Genomic DNA, 12,964 nt, shown 5'->3' on the forward strand with positions numbered 1-12,964 from the left:
AAACCCTTCCATACAGTCAAAGCCTTTTCTTAGAGACGTAATTTCTGATTAGTGTAGTGTAAAGGAGGTTAAAGATGGTAGGATGGATGTAAAAAAAAAGGAAAAGAACCTAGCACACATTTTAGTATGCAAGAAAGAAAACCAATTACAATTCAACTATTAGGCTGTCCTGCCTTGCAAACGCTATAAGTAAAGCATGAAAGTATTCCGTTAATGTTCGGAAGAGTATGTCACAAAAGCATGACATAAGAAAATACACTTACATTTCCATCCAATCCTGAATATGTAGTCATTTATAAAGAAAATAGTTATGAATGCTCGCTCAAACAGTTAAACTGCAGCAAACTTATTTGAAAATGTCTTACAAGAATGTATCATTGTAAAATCGGCTTTATAATGACTGTTTTTCCTTCATGGCTATGTTGTCATTTTTAGAGTTTGACACCCCAACACTCCTTTGTTGTTCCATGGAATAATGAAGAACTCTGGTTTGGAATGACATGAAGGGTGTGTAAACGATGACAGAATGTTCATTCTAGTGAAGTAACCGTTTAAAACGAATCAACAAAACACTGAAATGACAGAAAATGTTGAGAAATACTCACTTTGTGATAGTTAAGGCTGGAATGGTAAACGCATTCAGATCATGAGCTCTTTTCACCAAGTGAATACTGTTACAGGGAAATGTATTCCATCACGATACATAAAATAATGGATTTGGCTTATTTCCAGAGGTGGGACAAAGTCATTGTTATGCAAGTCACAAGTAAGTCTCAAGTCTTTGCCCTCGAGTCCCGAGTCAAGTCGAGTCAAAGATGAGGCAAGTCCCGAGTCGAGTCAAAAGTCAAAGCCAACAAGTCTCAAGTCGAGTCCAAAGTCCTACCATTTTAGTTTCGAGTCATTTCAAGTCCTCTTACCACAGAAATACAATTTATACAAATCATGTACGTCTGTAAGATTTGTATTTATTTAAACCTCTTTTTATACTTTGATTTATAATCAAATATAGTAAAAAACTGAAAATTTAATTTTCACAAAAAATGCTTGTATTTCAACAGCATATTGCACTAGAACAATGCACAGCATGCAGCTTCAGTCCTGACTCCTGTATTGTATTAACCTCATATTGCAAAACAGTTTAACTTTCAAATAGACATGGGTCGTTTTAGCTTAAACCTTTTTAAACATGTCATCAATAAAATCCTCACTCCTCAAAATTATCACTTCTGAAAAACTGGACCAACCTGATAATATAATTGGAATGCGTGTTGCAGTGCGTATGCGGTGCAAGACCAGCACGCGCAATAGTGCTTTCACATATGCTGCGTTTGCAGTGCGTGATCCGCGGCTGTACCACAAATGCATACTCACTATTTGTATTTCAAATCCAGAAGTTATTAGCATCTTTTATTTAAAAAAAATTTTTTGTCAGCATTGCGATTCTCTTTGTACACACGTATACACTCTTTAATAGACGTATTCACGTTTAAATACAATTTAAACAACGTATTATTTAATGCATTACTCTTATATAATTATATATTAAGTTGCTCAAACAAGTGGTAAAATATTTAACCATGTACTTATATTAAAATCGCATAGCCTACATTTTAAATTAAAACTTAAAATTGACAAAAACAGCAGACTCATACTCTTTCTTTTGCATAATTTAAATCTTTATACAATAAATCTCGCATGTCACAAAGAACTTGTTTTTCCACCTCCACGAATGAGACAAGTGTTATGTTGCCTTGTTGAAATATGTATTTTCCCTTGATTTAGGCTACCCCGGTCTTACGTCTCAGCATTGCGATTCTCTTTGTACACATATACACTCTTTAATAGACGTATGCACGTTTAAACACAATTTAAACAACGTAGGCCTATTATTCAATGCATTACTTCTACTTATATTAAGTTCCTAAAGCAAGTGGTCAAATATTTAACCATGTAGGCTACTTATATAAAAAAAACAGCCGATCATGCCTTTTATTTTATATTTAAATTAATACAATAAATCTTGCATGTCACAAGGAACATGTTTTTCCACCTCCACGAAGATGAGATTTGTTCATTATGTCGCCTTGTTGAGGTAAATTGTAGTTTTCCTTGCTTTACCCTGGTCTTAAAGTGAAAATAGTATTTAATTAAATACATTTATGGTGAGATTAATACATTTTATTTAATTAATCGCATTTATGGTGAAATTACTACATTTTTAGGTCAATCTGTGTTCATGTTGACCACGAAACATGCGCTGTCACTTTAATTCAGCGCGTGCAGCACATGTGCAGCACAGCAGAAATAGACTCGGTGCGGAAACGATCGCGGCACTGCTGTATACGCACCGCACCTGGAACGGATCGACGGACTGCAACCTCGGGCAGTGTGAAAGCTCTAACCTGTTAACATGGGTACGGAAAAAAATACGCACCCGCTGGCGCATACGCACTGCAAACGGAGTATGTGTGAATGTGAAACGGGCGTTAGATGCTGTCGAATCAAAACAACGTGGGACTACAGTGATTGGATGTCGTGCAGGCAGCGCGCGCGCTCGCTGCATGCATACAGGTGGTGCACATTTTTTTACAGATGCAGATAAACTGAGAGCGGCGCGGCCGTGTGGACATTTTTTCCCCCAGTTTTCATGGGAAGTAGCAAGTCTTCTCGAGTCAAAAGGCGCAAGTCCAAGTGAAGTCACGAGTCATTGATGTTAAAGTCCAAGTCGAGTTGCAAGTCTTTGTACATTTTGTCGAGTCGAGTCTGAAGTCATCAAATTCATGACTCGAGTCTGACTCGAGTCCAAGTCACATGACTCGAGTCCACACCTCTGCTTATTTCACAGTGAGATTCTCACTTCACAACATGACAGTCGAAACACAAACTATAAAAGAATGAGAACATGAAAACACTGAAGCGTTCTCATAACGGGATACTTAAACGCCAAGTGAATGACTGAATTGACTCTTGAAGAAGAACCAATGCTGTTGTTACAAAACCACAACACACTGAATTTACATTCAAATGATTTAACTCCAGTTATGATTATTCAATGTTAAGTTACTACGTCAAAGCTTCATTAAGGCGTGTGTAGGCCTTCCGCTATTTGCTTAGTATACAGTGTTCTTTCTGTACAAATGTTACATACATGTATTCAGATTCATGTTCTGAATCTTCAGTTTCTGTTCTCTCTGCATCCATAGACTGAACTTATTGAAAAAATTCCAGAGCTCATTATGACTCTGAAATGAAATGTGATTGGCTGATGTGAGGATGTAGTCTGATTGGCTCTCCCACAGAACTGAGATGATGTCATCTCTGAAGCTTGGCTATTTGAAGTAGTTGAGCCCGGCCACCAGAAGAAACTTCTCAAGGAAGAGTTCAGAGTCAAGCACCGCGATGTGAGCCGCGCGTCCGATCAGCGTGTTGGCGGTGTTCGGTAACGCATGGAACACGTTCTGTCGGATCAAACGACAGTTTGGAGCGCTCAGCAATGGCTGGAGTAAGTTATTGATCATCTCTGTATATACTGGACCTGTTAGGGGGCAACACACAAATTACATACAACATTTAATATACATATGTGACCTTGGACCACAAAACCAGTCACATGGGTCAATTTTTTTAAATTGAGATTTATATATCATCTGAAAGCTGAATAAATAAGCTTTCCATTGATGTATTATTTGTTAGGATATATTTGGCCGATATACAACTATTTGAACATCTGGAATCTGAGGGTGCAAAAAGATTTAAACATTGAGGAAAACGCCTTCAAAGTTTTCCACTAATGTTCGCAATTGTGCTGCATTCACTCACAAAAATAAATGTTTTATATCTTTACGGTAAGAAATGTACAAAATATCTTCATGGAACATGATCTTTTCTTTTGGCATAAAAGAAAAATCAATAATTTTGACCCATCCAATGTATTTTTGGCTATTGCCACAAATATACCCGTGCGACTTGTGACTGGTTTTGTGATCCAGGGTCACATATACAGTACACTAGTGTTCAAAAGTTTAGAGCTTGTTTTTGTTTTTTTATGGAATATGAATGAAATTGTATTAAGCTAGGATGCATTCAATTGATCAAAAGTGACAGTAAAGACTTTTACATTGTTACAAAAGATTGCCATTTCAAATGCTGTTCTTTTGAACTTTTTATTCATCAAAGTATCCTGAATTATATATATATATATATATATATATTTCAAAAATGATAATAATACGAAATATTTCTTAAGCAGCAAATCAGCATATTAGAATGACTTTTGAAGGATCATGTGACACTGAAGACGCGTAATGTTGTCTGAAAATTCAGTTTTGCACAGCAGGGATAAATTACATTTTAAAATATATTCAAATAGAAAAGTTATTTTAAGCTGTAATAATATTTCACAATTACTGGTTTTGTATTTTTTGATGGTGAGGATAATGTCTTCTTAAAGGGGTCATATAATGCCATTTTTGTACAAGCTAATATGATTCTTTAGGGTCTAAATTAAAAGTTTGTAATATACTTTAATTAAAAATTCTCATTAGTATTGTAAGAAAACACTAATTTTACCTGGTCAAAAACAGCTCTGTTTTCAGCACGCCGTTTCAGTGCATGTGTCTTTAAATGATAATGAGCTTTGCTCACCCCGCCCCTCTGTTCTGTGGGTACACCGTTTGTAACACAATAACCACGCGTTGTTCATTATAAACGTGGGATTATGAATTATATTGAGAACGTCATACATAGAAAACATGCTGTAATGTACCCTGAGTGTAAACCTTAGATGCATTCATCGTGAAGCCTGCAGCAAGGTTTGCAAATTTCGCAAAGATTAATATAAATACTAATATAAAGGTTAATAAAACATTACACTCACATCTTCTGGAGGTTCAGCAGTAACACGTTGGTACCGATCCGTTTTTTCTCGTTTGTAAAGCTGTCTGGTGTGAAATGATTCGCGTAAACATGAAAGCATGGACGATCGTGTGGAATCCTCGTGAGGGAATCCCCGCGTCAATCCTTTGGGCATATAGCTTCAAAAACAAAACTCAGCCACTGCATCTATAACGGCTCAGATTTAGGAACATCCAAATGACTGCTGTGTTCCTTATTACATCTAAGAACAGAACACCACAATCGCGTAGACGCCATTCTACTCCAGCATATCAACAATGGCGGACTACTATGACGACGGCTGTCACAGCTTGCTCAGGGCGGGTCTTGTGTTGAAGCACGGCTGTCAATCACAATCGCGGGAGGGGCGTACGATCTTATGACGTCACAATATCGAACGGCTTGATTTCATAGATGGTCAAACATATAAGGAGATTAAAACAAAACCACTGGATGGATTTTTATCATGATAGGATGGTTGTGTACAGGCACTGCCAACAGACATTTCAGTGCAATCAACTTGTAAAAGTGCATGTACCATTATATGACCCCTTTAATGATTGTTGTTGAAGTAGCAGTTTTTCAATAACGGAAAAATATGTAAAAGTATGGTATTTGGGGTAAAAGGCACAATAATTAACATGATTATAAACAGTTTGCTGAATTTTCCATTTGCTGAAATGATATGGTTAGAGTCAGATGGTAAATATCATATATAAAGTTGGGTGCCCACCTTATTTAGATAATCGCCATATTTATAATGAAACCAACATATTTAAAAATGTACTTTATCATATAATAAAATATAATTTATAGTTACTACTGTAAATCTATATTAAATTATTATGGGATCTCCTTCAATGCTTTCAGAATCTTTACTTTTGAAAATAATTTTGTTTTTTTGTTTTTTATTTTTTAAATATATTTTTATATTAACCATATTTTAATGACAGCATATTTATTGAACGACAATGAATTATTTTATTTATCAAAATAAACAGAAAATAGTACAAGCTTTGCTGAAGTAACTGTTTTGAACAAGTATTAAAGGGCACCTACTGTATTATGCAAAATTCACTTTTACAAGGCGTTTGAACATAAATGTGTGTTGGCAGTGTGTGTAAACAACCACTGTATAATGATAAAAATCCACCCAGTGTTTTTTTTTTATTTAAATCCCCATAAATCAGAAGCACCGTCTCAGAACAAGCCGTTCTCAGATTCGGGGCAATGTGACGTACTTTTGCACCGCCCACGACTGTTGACTGACACTACTGTATTAGCGTAGATCCACCCTGAGTGAGCTGTACACAGTCCGCCATTGTTTCGACGCCAGAGCAGCTGTAGACAAGAATGTTTTCTAAGCGATTGGGGTGTTTTGTTGTTGGATGTAAGAATGAACATAGCAGTCTTCATTTACTCTGGTTGTTATGGCGTGTTCACACCAAACGCGAATTTAATTATTTGCGCGAGTAGATTACATACAAAGTCAATGCAAAGATGCGAATAGACGCAAATTTGCGCAATTTTGCACTCTGAGGACATCAGAGACTTATTTTACATCTTGTGAAAAGGGGCATAATAGGTGCCCTTTAACGTAGACGTTATTAAAAGCATATTATTTTATCTAAAGAATTTGTATCCATTTTTTTTGTGTGCCTTTTGCCCCATGCTGGTGAGCCTTTTACCCCATGTGTGGGTAATAAACCACTTTCCTGATTTATTTACACACAAAATCTGTTGCTCCATCAATGTTCAATACAAACAGTATTTTTTTTTTCTGCAATTATACACTATCGGGAATAGTGAAAAGCAATTTTTTTCTTAAGGTGTGCCTTTAGCCCTGTTGTATCCTACATAAATAAAAGTTACATTTATTCTGGTGTAATGCCTTTCCTTATTGACTTCCATTTTTGCTTGTTTTGTAAAAAATATATCTGGGCTGAGTCAAAATATTTATTTTTGCAAATAAACGGCATACAACAGTCTTGCATAAACCTTGCAAACCCTGCAAATCTAGTGACTAATTATTTCCCAGAAGGGCCTAAGAATTCGTAAACATGACTTTGTCTCCCAGTGGATTGATAAAAACCTGTGCGAAAAGACTATTGAAAAGCCTAGGCCTACCAATATGATTGGAACTCGTCATATTGCGAAAGCTCTTACCATTTTTTACTGTCTGCAACTAGCTATGCATTGACATAGTGTGCACATTCATATCCTAACAAAGTCTCTATTTCTAGGCATCCTCCATTGTTCTATGTGATCATAGTCTTTGTGTGTGTATGTGACAGTTCAGAGAGTGTGTCCTTAGCTCTGTCTGTCACACTGACACTCACAGAGAGGCTAAATTCTCTAATCTGTCTCTCAAACCGAGAGAAAAATACCTGTCAAAGAGCCGCACGACACTCTCAGTGGTGACAGTCTCATAAAATGAAGAACGCTCTCCTTCCTCCCGCTCTCTCTTTAACTTCCTATCGCAGCTTCCTTTTCATTAAATTTCATTCACACTAATGGCAGAGCGATTTGCTGCCAATGGGATATGCGTGCAGGAACATCTCAGGTTTATTTGAATTTTATATTTAAAAATGTAAAGAATTGTTGAAGTGATTGATCTCTGGGCATTCCAACCAGTTGCTAGGGTGTTACTATGTACTTGCTTGATTATCCTGGAAGTTGCTAGGGCATTACTATGCGGTTGCTAGGTTGTTTTGAGTGTTTTAGAATGTTGGTATGTGGTTTCTGGAGTTTTCAGCATTATGCCAGGGTGTTTCATAGGTATGTTTATATAGATGTCAAGCACTCCAACCGTTCAACCGCTCCAGACACGTCAACTTGTCTGCCATCTTGGAACAGTTAACATGACACTGTTCATCACTCACACTCACCAATCAATGAACTTTCATTGAAAATGTCAAAGCCTTGTGCAGTCTATTGTTGTATAAACTACCGAGCTATAAATTCCAGATATAATGGGATAACCTTTTAGAAGTAAGAATGAAAGGTTCTATAAGCAACGCTCAGATCGGGATTCGAACCGGTATGGAAAGTAGGCGCGCCAACAAGGACGATAAAGACTGCAGCCTCTAGTGTCAGTCACTAGTGTGCCTCTTGAGGTCAGGACAGTGAGGTTTACCTGCATGGCTCTTGACAAGTTAGCCTCCATTACACTCACTCCCATCCCGGTCACGGCACCAACATAACCCCTCCGGTTCTACTCGCACCACTCAGAACAGGATTCGAACCGGTGTTTCCGGCATGGGAGGTGGGCACGATAACAAGGACGTTAAAAACCGCAGCCTCTAGAATCAGTCAGAAATGTGCCTCTTGAGGTCAGGACAGTGAGGTTTACCTGCATGGCTCTTGACAAGTTAGCCTCCATTACACTCACTCCCATCCCGGTCACGGCACCAACATAACCCCTCCGGTTCTACTCGCACCACTCAGAACAGGATTCGAACCGGTGTTTCCGGCATGGGAGGTGGGCACGATAACAAGGACGTTAAAAACCGCAGCCTCTAGAATCAGTCAGAAATGTGCCTCTTGAGGCCAGGGCAGTGAGGTTTACCTGCACAGCTCTTTCCCAGCTGGCCTCCATTACACTCACTCCCATCTGGGTCATAGCACCAATGTAATCCCTCTGGTTCTACTCACACCACTCTGAGCGGGCCTCTTGAAGCTAGAGGAAGGAAGTTTACCTGCATAGCTCTTTACTAGTTAGCCTCTGTTACACTCACTCCAATCCGGGTCACGGCACCAATGTAATCCCTCTGGTTCTACTCACATCGCTCAGAGTGGGCCTCTTGAGGCCAGGGGGGTGAGGTTTACCTGCACAGCTCTTTACTAGCTAGCATCCGTTACACTCACTCCAATCCGGGTCACGGCACCAATGTAATCCCTCTGGTTCTACTCACATCGCTCAGAGTGGGCCTCTTGAGGCCAGGGGAGTGAGGTTTACCTGCACAGCTCTTTACTAGCTACAGTAGCCTCCATTACAATCACTCCATCACTCCCACCCGGGTCACGGCACCAATGTAACCTCCTTCGATTCTACTCGCACCACTCCGAGCGGGCCTCTTGAGGAGTGAGGTTTACCTGCACAGCTTTTTACTAACTGGCCTCCATTACACTGGTTTGTGTTTTGATGTATAACTCAATATCCAATATCCATATGCAGTTAATGACAAAGTAAATGCTGTAAAAATCATCTGCTAATGTCTATTGCAGATATAGATATTTGAATTCATGTGAATAACTAGGTTGCAGATGTACAGTCAATTTGCTCTTGAGTGTCACAGACTGCATTTGACCGTTCCAAATATATAGGCTGCGTATAGCATCCAATATATCTATGGGGTTTTCCTGTTGGTTGCTATGGGGGTTGCTATGTCCTTTCTAGGGAGTTCTGGGTTGGAACAGGGAGTTTTTGAACTAACAGACCTGTGGTTCTGTCTTTCAGGGCTGTCCGACACATCTCAATGCGGGCCGAGTGGAAGGGCACGTATCGGTCCTGTGGGGAGGCAACCAACACCACGTTCTTGAAGAACTGGAGACCTGGACAAAGAAAGTAAGAAAACTTAGGTATTTATGTATATGTGTTGATGTTCATCCTTGCTTATTTGCCCATGTGTCTGTACCTGGTTTCTTGCTGAGTCTGTAGAGGAAGGTCTGTCGTGGGTCAGTGTGGTCCCTGAACGTAAGCTGGAGTAAAGATCCGGACTTCTTCAGTTTCTGCATTAGCCATAGACCTGAAGAAGTCATAAGGGTTCAGAATGATGTGGAAACCATGATACATTTATTCCAGGATTCTTTGATGAACAGAAAGTTCAAAAGAGCAGCATTTATTTGAAATATATAAATCTTTTGTAACATTATGTCTTTATTGACACATTTGATCAGTTTAGTGCATCCTTGCTGAATAGAATAAAAAAATAAAAAAATCTTACTGACCTCAAACTTTTGAAGGGTTTAAATGTGTGTGATGTATTTCTGTGTGTACCTGTGCTGACCAGCGTGCTGTTGTTATACAGCGTTCCCAGGTGGGGTCCAGACAGGGACAGGAATGTGTGGAGTTTACAGAGGTAACAGCGAAATCTGGGTCGGGTCAGAACAGAGCGAATGATGACGTTCCCCAAAGAGTGCCCGATAAAACTGCAAAAAGGAAACAAAAAAGTCAGGCATCAAACTTTCCAAAAATAAAATGAGGATTCAGTTTTTCATGCAAATTAGTTCTACATTTTACTTAGGAGCTACAGCTTTAATTAAGTCTCTCACAATCATCATTCAACTTTAACATTTGATTTTGAAAAGACATTAGAGACTTTATAGTAGGAACAAAGACAGAGAGGGCAGAGAATGGGAAGTATATTAAAAGAAAATGAAATGACTGTGAAATTAAGATTAAAACTGAACTAGGAGAAATGTTTGTTCCATTTTCCAGTGCATTGTGTGAATATGTTCAGATTTAATTGCTTCTGAATTCCAAACACTACCTTTCTTTTACTCTACTGCCATCTTGTGGCAATAATAAGTATAGCATATGCAGTTCTAGTGGGATCAGTGGTCTATTGCCATCCATGAGCCAATATCACTCTTTAACTTCTGTATACAATATTTGTATTGTTGACTCTAAAAGCATTTCCTTAAAGTGAAGCACTTCATGCTACACTTCATCTGGATCAAGCATTTTGTCTACAACATACTATTTGATTGCAAGCAATCACTAAAGATCACACTTTATACATACATGTCAGATTGTTGACATCCAGAATGCAAATACAATGAATGAATATGAATATCCAGATGCAAATACAAAAACAATGAGGCTTAAAACATGATTAACTACTGTAAAGTGGTTGTGGCAGATGCATCTAAATGTCCAACCACAAGAGGGCGCACTAGTATGTAATTTGTGTTTTTGTTTACATTGTACATGCTTTTAAAAAGTCATATAGTGTCAATGTATGACTGGTAAGTATGGCCTAGTTAGGCCTTGCTATTAGATGTTGTGACTATCTGGATGCAAAAAGCATGAAATTGAATGTTTTAAGGGAAATAATGATTATTATTATTATTATTATTGGTAGGTATTATTAAATTATTGAGGTAATAATGTTTATAAACCTGATTCGGTTGATGGTGAGGTTGTACAGCTGGATGTGCTGAATTATCTCGTCCATAAGTCTATCAGTCATGGTGTCAAAATCTGCAAATGTATCCACCTGGAGACAGAAAATAAGAGAATGTCAACAGAAAGCTGATCAAACTTAAACTGTGGACCATATGATGTTGTAATTGGTTGTTGAGGGGGATTGGAGCATTCTGATTGGTTTCTGTGTGCAGCTATGGTGTTAACTGGTCACAGAGTGATAATTGCTTGTTTTTGTGTTGACATGATTAAATTAGTTTATAAAATAATGACATATTGTATATCTAAAAAAAAAGGAAAATACTTACTTTTTAAATGCCCTCATCTTTCCCTGATGATATGAACCCTGGTTCATGTTGTTTTTTTTTGTTTTTTTTTTTTGGAACATAAAAATGTGTTTGTTTGTATTTATCCATTCAGTTAGTCATTCATTTTTATTATTTGTTAACTGTTAAAATTACATGAGTATTGCTATTAGAGCTCACCAAATTGTTTTAATTTCATTGTTATCTATAATGATGATCTACAACACGATTTCGTCTCTGCTCTTTGCGGATGATGTTGTCGTGTTGGCCCCTTCAGATCAGGAACAGCATGCACTGGGACGGTTTGCAGCCGAGTGTGAAGCGGCTGGGATGAGAATCAGCACCTCCAAATCCGAGGCCATGGTCCTCAGTCGGAAAAGGGTGGCTTGCCCACTTGAGGTTGGTGGAGAGTTCCTGCCTCAAGTGGAGGAGTTTAAGTATCTTGGGGTTTTGTTCACGAGTGAGGGAAGGATGGAACGGGAGATTGACAGACGGATCGGTGCAGCTTCTGCAGTAATGCGGTCGATGTACCGGTCTGTCGTGGTGAAGAAAGAGCTGAGCCGCAAGGCGAAGCTCTCGATTTACTGGTCAATCTACGTTCCTACTCTCACCTATGGTCATGAGCTGTGGGTCATGACCGAAAGGACAAGATCCCGGATACAGGCGGCCGAAATTAGCTTTCTCCGAAGGGTGGCTGGGCGATCCCTTAGAGATAGGGTGAGAAGCTCGGTCACTCGGGAGGAGCTCAGAGTAGAGCCGCTGCTCCTCCACATCGAGAGGGGTCAGCTGAGGTGGCTCGGGCATCTGTTCCGGATGCCTCCTGGACGCCTTCCCGGGAAGGTGTTCCGGGCACGTCCCACTGGGAGGAGACCCCGGGGAAGACCTAGGACACGCTGGAGGGACTATGTCTCCCGGCTGGCCTGGGAACGCCTCGGTGTCCCCCCGGAAGAGCTAGAGGAAGTGTCTAGGGAGAGGGAAGTCTGGGCATCTCTGCTTAGACTGCTGGCCCCGGATAAGCGGAAGAAGATGGTATGGTATGATCTATTTTTTTATATTAAAATATTGCTAATATATACTTAAATATTGCTGAAAAGATTTTTGGCGTGATCTTTTTTAAACTGCAGATGGATTCTGATCTAACATCCTGAGTGCTCTAATTGGCTGAATGGAATTCAACAAGTGTGCTGATTGGATGGATGTTCTACCTGGTTGCGTTCTGACATGAGGAAGTCCAGTCTAGATCCTGGCAGCCCAAGCTCTATAAATGTCTTGACCAACCGCAGATCAGCGCTGTTACCTGGTAAAAAAGAATCACAAAAAAATGTACAACAGATACAGTATTATTTTTCATCTTAAATGTTTTGTAAACCTCTATAAATCTAAATGTATGTCTTTAAGGTTGGAACGTTTACCATCAAGTCCATGGACACACACCACGAGGTGTATCCCATCCTCAAACTCTGTGTCGTCTTCCTCAGGGGGGAAGTATGAATGATCGGAGGCGAGGTGAGGGAGATCACTGTAGAGAGTGCCTCTGAACACCAGCTCACTCAGCAGAGCTTCCTTTGCCTTATAGAAGCTATAAGCCAGCAATGAAGAACTTTAATACTACAGAGAA

General features: G+C 39.2%; 1 protein-coding gene across 1 annotated transcript in view; it reads right to left on the minus strand.

Moving 5' to 3' along the window:
- Positions 1-2,828: 2,828 nt before the first annotated feature.
- Positions 2,829-12,964, minus strand: part of fam135b (family with sequence similarity 135 member B) — a 46,433-nt gene continuing 36,297 nt past the window's right edge. Inside the window, exons 13-19 of the mRNA XM_084422998.1 lie at positions 12,759-12,925; positions 12,552-12,643; positions 11,017-11,114; positions 9,893-10,044; positions 9,531-9,641; positions 9,334-9,447; positions 2,829-3,535 (exon numbers count right to left, since the gene is read on the minus strand). Of these exons, the coding sequence (XP_084279124.1) occupies positions 3,330-3,535; positions 9,334-9,447; positions 9,531-9,641; positions 9,893-10,044; positions 11,017-11,114; positions 12,552-12,643; positions 12,759-12,925 (940 nt within the window). The 3' untranslated portion in view covers positions 2,829-3,329. The remainder of the gene's footprint in view (positions 3,536-9,333; positions 9,448-9,530; positions 9,642-9,892; positions 10,045-11,016; positions 11,115-12,551; positions 12,644-12,758; positions 12,926-12,964) is intronic.

The sequence above is a fragment of the Rutilus rutilus genome, assembly GCF_951802725.1.
Source record: "Rutilus rutilus genome assembly, chromosome: 11".
In the NCBI taxonomy this organism is placed as follows: Eukaryota; Metazoa; Chordata; class Actinopteri; order Cypriniformes; family Leuciscidae; genus Rutilus; species Rutilus rutilus.